The sequence below is a fragment of the Gopherus flavomarginatus genome, chromosome 3 (assembly GCF_025201925.1).
Source record: "Gopherus flavomarginatus isolate rGopFla2 chromosome 3, rGopFla2.mat.asm, whole genome shotgun sequence".
In the NCBI taxonomy this organism is placed as follows: Eukaryota; Metazoa; Chordata; order Testudines; family Testudinidae; genus Gopherus; species Gopherus flavomarginatus.
In genome coordinates, this window is record NC_066619.1 from 197,088,982 (window position 1) to 197,108,424 (window position 19,443).

The following is a 19,443-nucleotide window of genomic DNA, read 5'->3' on the forward strand; positions in this document are numbered from 1 at the left end:
GTGAGATAAAATGAGGGGGAGGCAGCCTCTCTGTGCTGTGACAGTCCAGGCAGGACATTAAGCGGTGCGGTGGAGAGGAGCCCAGCATGCCACTGCTATGATAGTCCAGACAGGACAGAATCTTTTCTTTACACAGGAAAGGGAGGGGGCTGATGGAGCTCAGCCCCCAGTTGCTATGATGAAGACGATTACCAGCCGTTCTGTCCCATCTACTGGGAATGACCAGGAATCATTCCTATTTTTACCCAGGAGCCCCTGAGGTCAGCCAGGGGTATTCAGCAGTTATCAAGCATGTTGTACCGTCTGCCACCGGGGAGGGAAGAGGAGTGGATACTGCTCTTTACTGCCGCAGCATCGCATCTACCAGCAGCATTCAGTAGACATAGGGTGACATTAAAAAAAGTCAATAAATGATTTTTTTCCCTTTTCTTTCACGTGGTGGGGAGAAGGGGGTACATTGACGAGCTATTCCCTGAACCACGCCGGACAATGTGTTTGAACCTACAGGCACTGGGAGCTCAGCCAAGAATGCAAATACTTTTCGGAGACTGCTGGGGGCTGTGAGATAGCTGGAGTCCTCAGTACCCCTTCCCTCTCTGTATGAGCGTCCATTTGAGTCTCTGGCTTCCCGTTACGCTTGTCATGCAGCACTGTGTAGCTTGTAGATTTTTTTTTCAAACGCTTTGGCATTTCATCTTCTGTAACGGAGCTCTGATAGAACAGATTTGTTTCCCCATACAGCGATCAGATCCAGTATCTCCCATACGGTCCATGCAGGAGCTCTTTTTGGATTTGGGACTGCATTGCCACCCGTGCTGATCAGAGCTCCACGCTGGGCAAACAGGAAATGAAAATCAAAATTTCGCGGGGCTTTTCCTGTTTACCTGGCCACTGCATCCGAGTTGAGATTGCTGTCCAGAGCGGTCACAGTGGTGCACTGTGGGATACCGCCTGGAGGCCAATACTGTCGATTTGCGGCCACACTAACCCTAATCCGATATGGTAATACCGATTTTAGCGCTACTCCTCTCGTCGGGGAGGAGTACAGAAACCGATTTAAAGAGCCTTTTATATCGATATAAAGGGCCTTGTAGTGTGGACGGGTACAGTGTTAAATCAGTTTAACGCTGCTAAAATCAGTTTAAATGCATAGTGTAGACCAGGCCTCAGTACCCAAAGTAATGTTCCTGACCTTTGTATTAACTGGAGTGTAGATAACTCGAGTTAACTCTGCAGGGAAGACACAGCCAAATCTTTGTCACATGAGACATAAAGCCTCTGCTAGCTATGGTCCAGACACTGCCCCTAACTCCCTTATCCCAACCTAAACCTGTTTTATGTGTGTGCGCGCATGTGTGTGTGCATGCATGTGTGAGAGAGAGAGTGTGTGTTGAGGGTAAGGGAGAAGTGGAAGCACCTGCTATAATTAAAATGAAATGTAGACAACAGTTTGGTTAGGAATTTAGTTTGTGGAAGCAACCTTTTCCCTCATGGAACACAGTATAAGGCAGATCAAACATTAGGTCTGGAGTCACCAATTCTCCCAGCTGGAGTTATTGCTACCAAGAATGCAGCCTTCAAGGACAGATGGGACAGTGAATATTCTCCTAAAGGTTTAGACAAAGATTCCATTAATTTGGTAACAACTAGATCTAGTAGTTGTTGGTAGGTTTACGCACAGGAGGAAAGGTGTGAATCATTCCTTTCAGAAATCACTTCACTATAAGATCTATGAATAAAGAAGATACTTAGATGGAGACATAAGCTGATATGGATGGCGGATGAACTTTGAATGAACTTAAGACCAACCCACACTTTAAAGATAAAATAAAATAATATAATAATAATAATAATACATAGCCCAGGATAGAGGAAACGGTAGTAGATGCAGAACCATCTGTTTCTGGACAGTCCTAATAAAAAACATCTTCCAGTTTATTGCATAAGTTTCCCTTGCAGATAGCCTGTGACTTTGCAAAAGAATATGCTGCACCTCCTTAGTGCGCTTATGGTCCAAATCTCTTAAGGTTTCCTGATTCATGCAGTCAGCTATGACAGGAATTCTAAAAGAGCCAAAACTCAAACTGGAGGCTCTACTGCCTGGACTAGAAGGACAAGTACAGGAAATGACATGCCCAATCAGGCGATATCCACAAACCTGGTGTCCTGTTTTATCTTCTTAATTATTTTCAAAAGTCAGAGATAAATGCATTGAATAACACCTTGCTTTAGTCCCTCAGAAAAATATCATTTACGGAATCAACAACTCTTCCTCATCTGGAGCAGAACTGATGACAGTTCATGTTCACTTTTGTTGTAAATAAGTAAGCAGGACATCCATGAAAAAATGTTCCAACTTCTGCATCTATGACTTACTATTCATGTTGGACATGGATTCCACTGCACATCATCTGCAAGGCCCTTTCCTGGAAAATGTACAGCAACAGGAAAGATCTGATAATGGATGTAGCACTTCCAGAATTGAACTGCTTCTTGATGTAACAGACTGCAATGAGCTTTTCCTTGTTGTTTGGTGAAATGCATGTCAGTAGTGCCATCTGTTAGAACTTGGATTATTTTCTAGCCAGTGTACGGAAGAAAGGATTTGAAAACCAAGTGAACTGCTCTTAACCACAGAATTTTATACACAACCTGGCTTCTGTAAGCTTTCAAATTCTTTATATAATCAGGTGATTGATTTAAGCACCCCATCCTATCCCTTGAGGCATATATTACAATTACTATCAAATGTTCTTAAGGATGAGCTGTTCTGCCCTATAGTTCTTTCCATATGTGAGGGAATCCCTAATTTCCCAAGGAATGGTCACTGCAGACTAGATGTTGTCTAACTGAGGTAAGTAGACTGTCTTTAACCCCTGCTGCAGGGGTTTTGTCCTGAGTCTGGCAAACAAAGTGATTTAAATGTGCAAGAGGCCATGAATCCTAGTAACCTAAAGAAAAATACTATTCTTTGTTATTTGTATTGTAGCAGTGTTTAGAGGCCCCAACAAAAATTGGAACCTCACTGTGCTAGATGCTATACAAATACAAGAAATAGACTGTATTCTCAGTATAGGGTTTCATTCTGGGTATTAATTAAATGTGATAGACTCTCTACAGAAATCTGTCCTGGCATGGACATGCTGTACCTGTCGTGGAGTCAATGGTGGCTCTCATAAAAGATGTCTTTGGGGTTGGTATACATGTTGATTTGTCAGACTCACTAACTGAAACATATTTTAATAAGAGAGCACAATATATTGTTTGCAGAGCAACATGTACTCCTTGGGCTGATTGATGTTTTTTATCAGTCAATCAGTCAGTCAAATATAGCTATGAATCCTCTGTTGCAAATTGGCTTCCACTTCCACCAAGCACTTGATGAAGATTCATGGAGCCATTAGTAGTCCAAAACAGTGCACTTTGTTTTAATAGTGGTCCTTTCTAATACAAAATCTTAGCTACTTCCCGCATATACTGCCAGATATGTGGAAATATGCATCTTTGAGTTTGAGAGGCCAAAACCAATCCTCTAGTTCTAGGAGGGGATTATAGAAGCTAACATCACTATCATGAATTTGAATCTGCAGACTCACTTCAGTTTTCTTAAGTCCTTCATACTGGAACTGAACAGTAAGTCTGACTAACACAATCAACTACTGGGACAGAATAACCCTCCACATTTAACAACAATGCAGGCTCAGCTAACTACCCTGCTGCTAACAAAACAAAAAGCTAATTGGAAAATGCAATTATGTGATTATTTACAATAAGTTAATATGAATATGCTTGATGAAGGGAGGAGCAAAGGGAGTTCCAACTGTCTTGCCTGTGGCACTTGGAAGGCAACGGAACTGAAGACTATTATATAAACTCACACTGCTTGTTCTGTTCCAGGGGGACCATGTGTGCTGCTCCAGCAAGAACAGCTTTCCAGAGGGTTTTCACTTCAAAATCAAGGGCATTTATATGCCCCAGAAGCTGGCAATCTGTATAGACACTTGTTGGAGAAACACTGTTCTAAGTGACAGCAACATGTTCCCCAAGAGTGCTCTAGGCACCAAGAAATCAATGAAGTAGTATGGAAGCTTCCAGAGTTAGATTATTTTGACATAGCTGAGTAGATAGGTAGCAATTCTAAAGTTTCCAGTGTTTTAAGATAGGGACATCTATCTTTAAAAGTTTTAAAAAACCTTTTTTAAGAGATTGAGAATTGTGTTTAGCCAGAGGACTTATCTGTCTGATATGTAACAGGGGGAGAGGGAGCAGAGGTTTAACTCAATGGCATCCTCTATTGGACACTGCCAAAGATACAATTTGACGGGCAAGTGGTTCTATGTTTCTATCATATCTTACACTTTAAATTGTAATTCTCTCAAGCTGGTTTCCAACGTGTATATTATGAGGTCAAGTTCATGTCCTGCCTTATGCCTCAGTTTCCCCATCTATAAAATGGAGATAATGATATTGACCTCCATTGTAAAGTGCTAGATAAGAGCTAGATATTATCATTATTAATAATAATGATTTGTCAGATTAACGTAACTCTTCAACTCTATGCATATTTATAAATATTGTGGAATACGTATTATTCACATAATGGAAAAGAGCTGAAGGGCTAATAGATCAGTGCACCTTCAAGGTAGGTTAATATTGAAATACTCTGCCTAGTTGACTGCTAAAAAGTGCCCTGGCTACTCACTCCCACATGCTTCAAATGTCTCACATATATTACATATCTTGGACCTGCTAGGATTTTATGTTGCTAATGGAAGTAGGATCTTTTTAGAGGCAGTACTTGCGAGACTTTGATGGCGTTGGTTGACACAAGGATTTCATTTGGTGTAGTGCTGGCATGGCTAAGATGGAAATATATCAAAATGGTGATGGCCACTATAGTTTTCTCTACATGATGGAGTAATGTGCTTTAGAGATGTGTTAGTTCTAAAACACACTAATGTGTTGTGCACTAATTAGCTGGTGTAGACCCTGATGGTTTGCACTAAAGGTTCCCTAGTGTGCTTTAATATAGCATTATTTCAAACATTAAAGTCACCAGAATTTATTGAACCGATTAAGGTTCGATGTTACTGTGCATTACTCACCAGGCAGACAAGCCCTGTTTCAGAGGTAGGTCAGGTTGTCAAGGCACTTGGATAGATTCATCCTAGCTGACATAGGAAAGCTCACTGCACTCCAATGAGGGTTCAACTGTCACCTCCATGGATGTTTCATGCTGGGAAAGTGCAGCTTTAGTACCCAGAAAGAAATTCAGTGCTGGCTGCAGTAGGGTGTTTGCCAGATTGATAACTTTACTCAACAGAGTTTCTAGCAGCAACAATAATTATTAATCAATGAATTTATACTGCCACATTGTAACAAGGAGGTAAGGCAGCATCTGAAGTAATGGACTCTCAGACCTCTTAGGCTTTTAAAGATTACAGGTGAGAGCCTGTGCTGCATCTCTTAAATATACTTATGCTTTGGAACTGAGACATTTTTTGAAGTGGAAACCTGATTATAGTATTTTAATAAGCTTAATAATTTAATGTATTTATAATCCTGAACTTTAAGATCTGTGGGGCAAAGCCCATGTTCTTGTATTTATTTGTATAATGACCAGCACAATGGGGGCCTAAACCTGATTTGAGCCTCTGGGTTCTACTGGAGTATGAATATGAAATAATAAAGTAGATTTGAAAGACACTGGTACAAAGGTGATAGGAAGACAACCTAGTGGTATACTTCATTTGGGGGAAATAAAAGTTTGTCTTCCATTGTTAAAAAAGTGAAGATCCAGGGAAAGATGGCGTAAAGTCCGAGCTATTTATACAATACCCAGTGTGGTGATTTCCTGCTCTTACCAAATGTTTAATTCTAACTGAATGAGTAAGGAGTGCATTTTAGTGTAACGGTGGAAAAGAAATGTACTCTTGTCGGAAACCAACCAGGAAGAATCAGCTGTGAAAACAGCTAAAAGACTGTTACACAAGGCTGTTTCTTTTGGTTCATACCCCTCCTTAGCATTTTTGGCACACAGGAATACCACAGCACATGGGTGCCAAAACAATCCAGCACAGGCACTGATGGAAAGAGGACCAAAACCCTGCTACCAATGAGGCGAGATGTTTTTCAGCCAGAGGGATGGGAACTCCTCCGAGAGGAAATGGCTGACAATCAGAGGAAGTGGCACTAGAGTATAACAGGTCAGCCAAAGACCTACTGGGCCTGGAGACAGGCACTCCTGTGAGTCTCTCTGCCAAAACAATCCAGCACAGGCACTGATGGAAAGAGGACCAAAACCCTGCTACCAATGAGGCGAGATGTTTTTCAGCCAGAGGGATGGGAACTCCTCCGAGAGGAAATGGCTGACAATCAGAGGAAGTGGCACTAGAGTATAACAGGTCAGCCAAAGACCTACTGGGCCTGGAGACAGGCACTCCTGTGAGTCTCTATCCATTTGAGAGACACCAGAAGGAATTGACTAAAGTGGTTGTGAGTAGTGCAGTGACATCAAGATCGTACAAGATGATTATGCAAGAGAGTCAAGTAATCTGAAGGAGCAGGAGACACTTATGAGCCAGCAGATACAACACCCAGAGAAAGCCTACAGAAATATAGAGATTATCACAGAACAGAGAGACAGAGAACAATCTGGAGGCCAGCTCCACAGACAAATAGTTTGCTAGACTCGGAGACAGGTGACAGGAGGAGAGAGAAAGGTGGTGTGATTGCCTGTTGAGGAGCTCAACTACCTCATAGACGATGGAGCCAGCTGAGTGTGATAAAGGAAAGACTCCAACATAGGTATGTGGTAGCAACCTCTGCTGAAGGCACATGAGGTGCAGGCCTGGGTGTCAATTATTTGTTTTTAATGTTTATATTAAAATGTTTGTAAAACAAAATGGTGTCTAACAATTAGGGTCCTAGGCAAATCATGATTTCATGAAGGGCATGGAAATCACAAAAATGCCCCCAAATTGCAATTTTTAAAATATTACCTTACAGTGCTGTGCACATGCCTGTGTGGAAGACCAGACTGCTGTGCACAAACTTTGACAATGTAAAGGATGGAATGAATTACCGGCAAGCTTAGTCAGTTACAAAGGGGGAATGAATGTCACCTGCAAACTTAATCAGTAGTCTGCAGACACACTGACTAAGTTTGTTGATGAAATTCATTTCATTATTAAAATTGACTAAGTTTGCTAGTTAAATTCATTCTGTGCATATTTTGTGAAATTCAATACTTCTCCATTTACACTGTAATTAATTTTATTTTAAAAATAGTGATTTCCACGAGACCCTAATCATGCTCAGTGGAACTGGAGTCCATATTCCATGCTGGGACTGTTATGAAAAGGACACTTGGGAAACTGGAGAACAGGTGCAGTAACCAGGAAGCAATCAACCACATGAACAGAGCAGTACCCGGAGTTTAATAAAGTTCCTCTTGTTCAACTTAACCTTTATTTAACTTCACTCTGTGTTAATGAAACAGGACCTGTAACTGTTATACGTGCCGCTCAACGCTGTGGCAGGTGAGAGTGTTCACAACTCGATGGGGAGCCAGTGGTAGTATATACTGGCCAAAAGTATTTAGGAAGCACTTGCCTTGAAGAAAGAAGACTAAGGGACGAGGCACTATTTTTTACATTTCTCAATCTATAGACCCGATCTTGCCCTCATTACTCAGGCCTACTGAGTTCAGTTGATACTGTTTAAGGGTTTGGTTCAATATTTTTTCACCACAGGAACTCTGTTTCAGCACAGACTGTGGTGTGTAACTGAGCAAATACACATGTGCATGCCCTTTGCAGAAGGAATTTGGAACGCATCCTATGTTGTACTCTGAGGCTGAAATGTGTAGAAAGGATACCTTTTCATTCTATTGATCCCAGCACAGCTTCCTTGTGCACAGCCCAAGACTGATAATCGTGCCGAACTGCAACTATTTGCTCCTAATGAACGGAGGGTATATTTCCACTTGGGGTGGGGGGTGCAATTCCCATCTGGAGCTAGCTTTCAGGGAGCTAGCATACTAAAAATTGAATGTAGCCGTGGGATGAGGCTAGCCGCCCAGAGCATTGACCCACTGCTGGATGGGCTAGCCACCCTCCTAGACACATACTTAGAGTATCAGAGGGGTAGCCATGTTAGTCTAGATCTGTAAAAGCAGCAAAGAATCCTGTGGCACCTTATAGACTAACAGACGTATTGGAGCATGAGCTTTCGTGGATGAATACCCACTTCGTCACATCCATCTGAAGAAGTGGGTATTCACCCACGAAAGCTCATGCTCCAATACGTCTGTTAGTCTATAAGGTGCCACAGGATACTTAGAGTAGCTAGTCCCTGGGCTTGCAGTGCTGCAGGTACCATTTTTAGCTCTCTGACTCCATGAGAGTTAGCTTAAGTATGGGAAGATTCCCCTCCAGCTGGGAATCACCCCTTCTTCTCTCCCCGCCCCCTGCCCCCCATAGCTCCAAGTGTCCACTTCCTCTCAAGTTCATTAGGAGCACACTCTGCCTCAGGAAACCACTTCAATTTGACAGATGGGAAACTGAGGCACAGAGCAGCACAGTGATGTGCCCACTGTCACACCGTGAGTCAGTGGCACATCTGGGAACAAAATCCTAGTTTTGTGTCTCCCCTGCACTGAAAGCTAGACGAGTTCTCCTCGGGGGAAAGAAAAAACTAGAGCTACCTGGCTCCTGGTGGCTCTGTGCGCGCATAGGAAGCTGGAGAGGGTTGAGCCCCCAGGGACAGGACCCAGCAGTGGTTAGATTTTGGATGCAGGTTGGCCCCGTGCTGTTGCACTAGGATGTGTTGGGGTCCGGCTGGGCCTTTGAATGGGCGACTGGTGCAGCAGGAGCAGCCAGACTCGCTCTGTCTCCCCCGTGGCAACGCAGCGGGCTGAGGTCAAACATCAGCAGGCTCCGGCTTTAGCCCAGAGCGCTCTGCGGCACCTCAACTGCTGCCGCGGCAGCCCGCAGCCAGCCTGAGCCCTCCCCTCTCGCGCACGCCTACCCCGTCCCTGTCCAGTCCCCCCCGCCCTGCGCGCGCGCGGCTTTCCCCAGTGCCTCTCGGTGACGTGAAGGGGCGCGCGGTGGCAGCACCTCCCCGCGCGCTGCTTAAAAAGAAGAAAAGAGGGAGCGAAACATGAGAGCCGTAGTGAGCTGCAGCCACCGCCGGCCGCGGAGGAGACATCACCCCAGCCAGGCGGCTGCTACTGTCCTACCTAGAGAACATCCTTTCTATGGGACGACAAGTGAACTGCTGCCGCCGCCACCGCCGCCTCACACTGCAGCAGGGGGGGACCCCTTGGCCCAGCTCTCACCACCAGGGCGCAACAGCACCAATTACTAAATCTGTGTCCCGTGCACCATTTTAACCCCACCACTCCTGAGCATCCTCCCACTAAGCCGGCTTTTGGGGGGCGCGTGGGGAGTTCTTTGCCCTTTAGATTTTTTTATCACCATCACTCTCCAGCCCTCCCCCCGTTTTGGGGGTGCTGATTCCCTGCTTTGAAGTGCAAAAAGAAAATCAGTGGGGGGAGGGAGGTTTGGTTTGGTTTTTTCACTCACACGGTCCAAGGCATGATGCTGAAGATGCTCCCGTTTAAACTGCTGCTGGTGGCCGTGGTTCTGTGCTTCTTTGAGGGGGATGCAAAGTTTGGGGAGAGTGGAGCAAGGAGGAGAAAGTGCCTGAATGGTAACCCACCGAGGCGCCTGAAAAAGCGAGACAGGAGGATGATGTTCCTGGAGCCTGCCAGCGGAGGGGAGATGATGTGTCGTGGCTTGTACCCTCGCCTGTCCTGCTGCTCCAGGACTGACAGTCAGGGGCTGCTGCACATTGAGACTAAGGTAGGCACCACATGAGGCTTTTTGCATGGATGCAAACTCACTGCTAACCTGCTGGGTGGTGTCTGGTTTGATCTAGCAACATGGGTTTGACCATTACTGGTTGGGAGGGTGGAGTGGTCTCATAAAATGGAAGCGTTAAAGCTATTCTGGTTTATTTCCTTGAGAGTTACATAGACCTCGCTCCAGAGCTGTTCATCCGAAGGTAGGCTTAGTCAGTTGGGGAAGTATTTTTAAAAGAAAGTTCTCTCCCTCTTACAACGAAGAGTTTTCACAAATTTGCGAGTTTCCGTGAGATCTTTACAAATCTCACTAATCAAATCGTCCCATCTTGCTCAAATCAGCAGCTCGGTGCACTGCTGCATGTTTATTGGCAGTGCCCTTTTCTCACGAAACATGGACTTCAGCTACAAGGACCCTGTGCTGAGGGGATGGCTTGAGAAGAAGGAAGACTTGAATGGCTTTTTTGGATTAAGTTTGTGCATTGGCAGCAGTGAAACTGTGAATTAACTTGACGGTGGTTTCCGGTTTATTTTTCTGGGAGTGAAAAAGCGTGTACAATGTTCTCCACGTGTTTGGTCAGTAAAGAATTTGGCTAGTAGATGGTGCTGGTGCATGTGAGCTTAGTGATCTCTAGTGAAGGCTCTTGTGTTACACATGATTACCTGTATCAGCTGAAAGGGACTCCACTCTTATTGATTCTCACACTGAATGGCATGAGATGTTCGCCTTTTCACACTGTGTGACAATGCATATGCCTAATTTAAAATTGAGTTGCTTGAAAAGAAGTCTCTCACTGGAATTTTAAAATATTTAATGTATGCTTCCTTTAGTAGCTTAATTTCTATTTATTAATGTGTTTGCTATTTCTCTAAGTTGTTCATATATAATTCCGCGGGATCTTATTGGATAAGCAGGGCAATGATATTAAGTGTGTACACAGAGAGGGAAATTCCTGAATAATAATATCATTAAGAATCACTGCACGTGAAATAAACAATCAGGTGTCTTCTCCTCCCCTTCACCCCCTTCACTTTCCCCCTCCTAGTTTAAGTTTAATTAAGAATTCCTCAGTTACAACACTGTAGTTGTCAAGGTCTGAGAGACTCTTGGAAAACGTGTGTTTCAGTCTTGCTGGCCCAAGCATAATAAAAAAAATACCCAGCCTGAATCGAATTTTTATGCTCAGTTCACGGTAGATTTCACTCCATTCTCATGTAAACAGCTTCTACGAATCAACATATGTGTCTGGGTGGTATCTCTCACTTTGTTTTGTAACAAAAAGCCATATTGCATCATTTAATTTGCTCAAGTCATGCAAATAGGAAAAAATCAATAGGACAAAAAGGGGTCGACTTATCCTCCTCCCCACTAAACTGCTGCCCACACACAGAGTCCTGTTGCTTATGGCAAAAGAATAACAACAACACCATTGTGTTTGTTAGTTGGTTCACTAATGGGTGAAACTGGAGAACATCATTCTCCTTCAGTCCCTAGCTCTGTCCAAATGTTCATGCCTTTTGAGGGAGCATTTGTCCTACCCCCTCTATTCCCAGATGAGTGAGAACAGTCTTACTGCAGGTTTTCAGCTGCAGCTCTCTCTTTATTCTTACCATATGCAGCAGTAGTTTGAGATTCAGGGCAGATATATTTCTTCATGCTGTCCAGAGACAGTGTCATTAAGCTCCTGTGTGGTAATTCAATTAAACTACAAAATAACTACATTCAGATAACCTTAAAAGCCTAATTGAAGTGCACAAAAGTCAGACTAAGGACTGGAAAATATGTCCTTAACTCACCCTGTTTGTAATATATAGGTATTGCAACACATATGTTACATGAGATCACCCACTGTTTGTAGACCCCTGGTGAATTAGAGATGGAGTTAAGACAATTTTGAATTTCCTAGCTATTGTAGGATTTTGTCCCTTCCTGTTATTTGAATATATCTTTTGTTTAATTTTTGTTTTGTATATAGTAATAAATCCTTGAAGTGTATCCAGTTTCAAAACAATATACCATAACATCTATTTCTAAGCATTAAAACTTACTTTATAAATATAGATTTATACTTTTTAGTGGATATTATTCTAAAAGGTTTTAAAGCCACATTATTTATCCATTAAATGTCAATGGTTACAGCTATCTTAAATCTGTTTTATCATGTAAATATCTATTTAGACAGTTTTCCAAAGTATATGTCATTTATACTTGGTATAAGTAGTGACCATTCCACAAGAGACATTACAGTATCATGCAAAACACTTGGAGGGAACGTTATAAAAATTGGGGTTTTGACACTATATTACACAAGGGCTCCAAAGGCTGGACACTAAGCAGGTCTTTAATCTGAGATAGAGTCATATTAATCCACAGGATTGAGTGTCCATGATATTAATAGGAATCTGAACATTAGCTTTTTCTAGAGCAATCTGAGCTTGCTCAGCAGGTATTTTCAATTTCAGATTAGCTTCTTGGTTAAGATGCTGTATGTCAGCCCTGGGACAATTTTATGATCAAATTATTGATCTGTCTTTATGATGACAATACTTCCAGTCCCTTAAGCATAGCAAAGCAGTAATAAAGGGCACTGCTTTAATAAACAGACAAAATTAGACTGTCTCTAGTAATATTTTTGCATAATGTTGGCATTTAACTCTGTCTTCTAGCTTCCTAGAATATCCTCATTTTATCACTAGGTTTACTAAAGCCAGAATCAAATATTGTGACACCAGAGTTTTTGAAGGTTTGCATATAGCCAGATAGGCACAGAAGTCCTCTCTACCTTGGATGGTTTCACAGCCAAGGCTGTCAAGGAATGGGTGAAAAGTAATTGTTTTCAAGTGTGCCCTTTTACAATCATTTGTTTGCTCTGGCTCTTTCATGAACAAAGGCTATTGTTGAACACATCCAACTAAACAAATAACTCATCTTGGGGTCCCTTTAACAGCTGCCTTGGTACAATGATCTATTTACATATTAGCCTAAAATTGAAACTGAACTCTTTAATGACATAATCCAGCACTATAGTACAGAAGAAACATATGTTCAAGCCAACAGCTGAACAACCTTGTACGCATATGATTTTTAGAAATGATTGCTTGTATACCAAATACAGTTTAATTAAACATCTTAATTCACTGTCATATATTTTCACTGTTAACATCAAACCCACACTGTTTTCTGTCAAATAAAATTAACACAGGGTATGCAAAACAGATTGCTATATTACATTTATAGAATTTCAGTCTTTTGTGTCTTTCTGTTTCTCTCTTTTCACTATTTTTGTTGTTGATAAACCAGCCTTGTAAGCTGTACTTTCCTGTATTCCAGTATTTATCTTACCTTTCTTCTACCAGTCTTACTTTCCTGTGGCTAGAGATTAAAGGATGATCTTACAGATGTTGTAAATTAGTCAGCAGCAGACATAATCATTGCTATGCATGCTGCAATAATGTTTGGAAGTTTTACATGTTTTCCACAGCAAACCACAGCAAATTTGATGGCTTCACATATAACTTTTAAAAATTGATACAGGAAATTAGTTTGCATTTCTTTAAGAGACCAAATATATTGTCAGTTTTAAAGGTAAAGGTCATTATTATATGTTCACCAAAAATACTGTGTTCTAAACAGTGTTTCAGCCTTTGGCTAAATCTGTTTAATTGACTTCAGTAAGACTATTGATTTATTGAAACCAAAGCTAGAATGATGATTCTATCTACCTTCAAATAGGTATTTCTACTGCAGACCTCACACAGAGCAAAGTTTTACCATCCTACTATGCTCATATAGCATGAAATTTAACATAAAAATATTGTACTTGATTTTCAGATAATTTACTGAGTCCCATTACCTAATCTTTTGATTAGTTATTATATGACCAAGACACATTCCAAAAATTGAGAGCGGGATTAAATTCCTCGGACTAAAATCAAACCCTTTGTGGATGGCAACTGGTCAGGAGGATTAGGATCCTTTTATTTTAGCTTTAGCTATTAAAACGGAGTCAAGCATTTTTTACTTGACTATAACTGGGCAATTAAATGCATTTTCCACAAGGAAAAATAAATTAGCTTTTGACTTTTTGTATTTTTTCTCATCATGTGCACTGGTACCTTCCAATAGAACTATGGCAATATGCCTGCATCAGTTGTGGGGTTAATTCAGTAAACAAGCTCAATATTTACCTCTTTGATTATTGACCTATGCTTCACATACCACTACCACCCATGTATCCCAGTACTTGGATGAGATTAGCTTAGAGATGAAGACAGGTGATTCTAGTGGACAGAGGAAAAGCACTTTGAAGAGTTTGCAAGCATGGTGTAGTTTCCTTGGTGGTAAATACACACTCAAAATAGGGCAATTCAATCCATAGATTAAGAGTGCTCCTGGATTCCTCACTGATGCTAAGCTCTCACATGTCAGCATCCACAAGTTGTCTAACGTCTGTGGTTGGCTAGGAGACTCTGTTCCATCATGGTGAACAATGGCCTGGTCTTTGTTATATAGGCCTTTGTCACTTCACATATGGACTACAGCAATGCAATATACCTAGGCATGAAGCCATCAGCCTGAAGGAAATTCCAACTGGTATAGAATGTGTACTCAGAAGCATGGGCTACCATGCGCACATAAGACCTATCCTCCACTGGTTTCCTATAGAAGAAAATGAAGTTCAAGATCATGGTTGTTATCTTCAAGGCCCTCAATGACCTGGGTTCAGCATATCTAAAAGGATCAGCTAAAATTCCTGGATGAAGACCATGGCTGACAACTCTGCTCCTCAGGCATAATGAAACTTTCTACTATAAAGGCAAAGATCATCTGTGTAGGAAACTGAGCTTTCTCGGGGATTAGTCTGAGACTGGAACGAACAGGAGGAACTAAGGGCCAACATTAATCTCACCACCTTCTACTCCAAGTGCAAGGTGTGCTTCAGCTTTGCCTTCTCTCATACAAACGCGTATCAGTGTGTACACTTAAAAAACAAAACAACCCCATACCAAAACACTACACTGCACACACAATTCTCTTATTGTGGAAAGGACAAGAGAGAGAGCCAACTACACGTGCCAGATGTTAGTCATGTCGCTTAATGCACTGCTAGAGGGCACTCAGAAACTATGATGATGATGATGGCAATATAAGAACTGTACAGAGTAGACTATTTAGGGTCTGATCCTGCAGACTCATACCAGAAAAACTCTGAAATTAATGAGGATTCTACCAGAGAAGGCAGGCCAAGTACTGTTCTACTTACTGACATTAGTGGGTCCAATTGAAGCCAATGGGACTACTTTGAGTGACTGCTTGTTTTGGGGGATGGATCCTTTGGCAGCACATGGAAGGGCTGAATAGGGCATGATTAATTTCATTTTCCTGAAGAGGGTCTGGCTTTCAAAAGTTTGAGAAATGCTTAATTTAAAAATAAAAAAAATATGTAGGTTTATTCAGAATTAGGATTGCTGCAATTAATATTTTGTATGTGATTTTAAAAATGCCATATTATTGCTAATATTTTGTCTGCCAGATTTAAAACAATAAAAAAGCACTCTCAGATATTTGGGAGCAAAGTTATGTGATTCTCATTCAGAAATAAAGTGTTGAATTCAAAATTATATTACTGGCCTTAGGCATTCTAGATGATTGATGAGCTGTGGAACAGCAATTATGAGTCAAATTATGGGCCAAAAATCTCCATGCAAGTTAAATTATTTGATTTACCTAGGGTAATTTAGCAATATTACTGCATGTTTTCTGAAAGGAACTAATCAATGTTGTTACAGTAGAATGAAACATCACAGAGTCCTTCACAGTGTGAAAAACAGTAATATCAAATCCACTCTGAGATCTGAGAACTTGCACAGTAGAAGAAAGGTTGTATGAAATGTTTGTAGCATCACTTTTTAAAATATATATATATTAGAATTGTTTATAATTATGCTAAATCAGTAATAATGAGATGCTGTGCTTTATGTTCTGATAAAGCCTGATCCAGCTCACAGTAGCTTCAGTGAATGCTGGATTGAGCCATAATGTAATTTTGGGTTGAGTGATTGAAAAGCAAACCCTTAGTACCCTGTGGTTTACAATTAGTTATGAAGTGCATAATATTACAGACTAATAATAAAGAATGTGCTGCTTTCTCTTAACATTTTTTTTCATGGTATGCTGACATTGCACTCCCCAAGCTCTTGTGTTTACTTATACAAATTATCAAGCCTGGTGTAGTGCTTAAGTATTAAGGATAAAGTTAAAACTGAATAATAGGACAAACCGTATGTTAAGGAAAAATTCATATTTTCTATTTCATATAAACAGAAATTACTGAAAATCTAACGGTTTCTCTACCAACAGTTTACATTGGCATATGTATGAATATAATTGCATTTAAAAGCAGAAAACTCAGAGGAATCCCTTGAGAATTCCACCATAGGAGGTTCAATAGTAGGATCACAGTACAGTCCAAAGCTGCATATTTTATAAGTACCTGGAGATTGTTTTTCTAATGTGTTCTGACTTTAGAAATTTAGTTTTAAATCTTTAGGTAACTCTTAATATGAGCCTCTTATGCAAGTAATTTAGACTTGGAAGTTGTATTTTTCAGCATCACCTATAAGAGAAGTGGACATAGGGCCTCTTCCTGCAGCCCTCACTTATGCCAGTAATTCTTATTTATGTGCGTATTCCCACTGATCAAGAATTACTCAGACAATTAAGAGATTGCTGGCTTGAGTAGTGGGAGTAAATTAATTTGCATTTGGAAAGGGAAGCACTTGTTAGTACTCTAAAATCTGATGATTTATTGCACGTGATTCTCTTTCATAGTATTAATTTTTCACTTAGCATGGTGACTTAAAATATGGCACATTTTACTGATTCATAACTTTACTGGTTACATTAGCATGATTTACTTACATTATTTCAAAGAATCTTTTTGTATAAGACAGGGAAGTAGGTCATGTGTTCATTTGTCTCTGGTTTGTGGCTTGCAGATATTTTCTGTTACCAACAACACAGAATGTGTGAAGCTACTGGAAGAAATCAAATGTGCACACTGCTCACCACATGCTCAGAACCTATTCCATTCACCTGAGAAAGGGGAAGCATCTGAAAGAGAACTAGCTCTTCCCTTCCTGTGCAAAGACTATTGTAAAGAATTCTATTATACTTGCAGAGGTCAAATACCAGGTAAAAACTATAGCAAAATAATGGACTAAAAAAGATGTCTAAATTTAAATGCTCTCTATTGCTTAAGAAATCTTGGATCAGATTCTGCAGTCCTCCATCAGGAAAACCCCAGAGACATTAAGAACTGTAGAATCAGGACCATGAAGGTAGATCTTTCCTATTTAAGTGAATATTTGGGTTTTTTCTTTCCAGCCTCCTCTTGAATTTCTAGAAAAAACAGTGATATATGTTATAACTTTTCAAATCACCAGAATATTTATTTATTCTCTGTATTGAAATTTCACTTAGTTCACCCAAAGCCTACAAACAATTAGCCAACCATAATAAAACTCTTCTAACTGATATGTTGTTTTTAAAGTGAAAGAAAAGAGAAGCTGTAGTATAAAGATGTTGAATATTTAAGGTGTCCTTTTCTGGTTTGGTAATCACATACATTATTGTTTTTAAACATATGCACCAGAATTCAAAGCCCACTGAAATCAGTGGGAATCCTTCCACTGACTTCAATGCCCTTTGAATCAGTTCCATGATGCTGTTAACAACATGGAACCAAATCCCGCTCTTAACTGACCCTGAAGGGCCCTGCCGTAGTCATTGGGTTTACCCTGGCATAACTGAAAGCGGAATTTGGCTCATGGTGCCTGTAGCCATCACATAAATGTCATCTTTACACAAGATTGACAAGATGCCCTACAAAGGTAGTTGCATTTTAAATAACTTAAAATATTGTCTTAAAAGATTATTATGTTAAACAACATCATCAGTAATTACAGGACTAAAATATGTATATAATTATGATTGCACTTTCTTCAACTGTTCCTCTCTCTTTATCCAAACACTGTTGACACCACAGAAAAAAGTTGAACTAATGGGATTTTTTTGAGCAGTGACATTTAAAATAAAATAATGTAGTTCTGATTAGGTAAGATGATGAAAAACTTGTGAAAAATCATTTATAACATGAACAGTTCTATAAAACTATAACATAAAATATCAGAGCTGTGTAATAGGTATGGCTTTAAGTGGGCAATGCTTTTATTGCTTATGTACAGTATGTAAAAGCAGCAAAGAATCCTGTGGCACCTTATAGACTAACAGACGTTTTGGAGCATGAGCTTTCGTGGGTGAATACCCACTTCTTCAGATGCACCCACGAAAGCTCATGCTCCAAAACGTCTGTTAGTCTATAAGGTGCCACAGGATTCTTTGCTGCTTTTACAGATCCAGACTAACACGGCTACCCCTCTGGTACAGTATGTACTTTGTTTTCTTTGAACTCCCAGGGGCACGGGACTTTTCTGTAGTGTTCTCTTATTGACTTGCAAAAACATTTTGAATAGAGTTGATTTTTCCCTTTGGTGTGGTTTAACATGTATCTAAAGCCATTCAAATATGAAAATATTATTATTGTCTTTATAAACTACAGAGATGTTTCTAAGGCTTTCTTAAACCAGCTGTTTCTTGCTCTTTATCACATTCCCCAGAGCAAAGCAGAATAGATCATAGTTGCCAAGACTGCCTGCTGAGCAGAGATAACAGAGTAGATACTGTAAACGTTTGGCCCATCCTGGAAGCCACCACAAAGAGTATTATTTAAATTCAAGTTTGTAAGTAACCCAAATGATGAGTGTATTCTGCTGAACATTTACATCATCTTTTCATTAGAGTCTAAGTTTCTGAGAAAAATGCTCTATAGGGAAAAAAAGTTAAGGAGGGGGAGGGGGTAGAGAGGGAATGGGCTGAGCAGCACAGGAGCTGCAGCCTCAGGATCCTCACTCCCCAGATCAACATATGTGGTGACGAATGACAAATTTATTTTTCTACAAAGTTTGTGTATATGTAAAACTGCTGAAGTGCATCAAGATGTCAAGTGCTTTTTTGACCACCCAGGTTGCCTTGAAAGATAACCAGATGAAAGCATAACTTTAGCACTGGACAGAGCACTGTGCTTTGCAGGAAAGAGCTTACAAGCTAGCTAGAATAGGATTTTTCCTACATCAATCAGATGCTAATAATCATTCTAAATACTTGGTCTGAGAGTGGGTTGCACTAACAAAAAGTTGTTGCATACTTATGTTGGACAGGGTTAATTGATTTGTCTGGCAGAGTGGTCATTGGCACATGTATTAATATTTCATGAAGGTATTGAGATTCAGGTCACACTTTTGTGGAAAGTGACCTATAGAATTCTAGAGTGTCCTTCAAAATATATATGTACATTTAAAAGCAAATTCATAGTTCATTTGAGTTTTATAATCCATGTGTGAGATCTGTGTTTCCCATTTGAAAGTTTTACAAACTTGACTAGTATTGAAAAAACAAACAAAAAGAACCCACAACCTATGCTTCATTATTTAGATTGCTTAACATGAACTGCAAAGAA

General features: G+C 40.5%; 1 protein-coding gene across 3 annotated transcripts in view; it reads left to right on the forward strand.

Annotated features, from left to right (window-relative positions):
• The first annotated feature begins 9,185 nt into the window (after window positions 1–9,185).
• Window positions 9,186–19,443, forward strand: part of HHIP (hedgehog interacting protein) — a 96,777-nt gene continuing 86,519 nt past the window's right edge. For all 3 annotated transcript variants that reach the window (XM_050946440.1, XM_050946441.1, XM_050946442.1), the window contains exons 1-2: window positions 9,186–9,866; window positions 16,865–17,060. In XM_050946440.1, coding sequence (XP_050802397.1) covers window positions 9,600–9,866; window positions 16,865–17,060 — 463 coding nt within the window. In that variant the 5' untranslated portion in view covers window positions 9,186–9,599. The remainder of the gene's footprint in view (window positions 9,867–16,864; window positions 17,061–19,443) is intronic.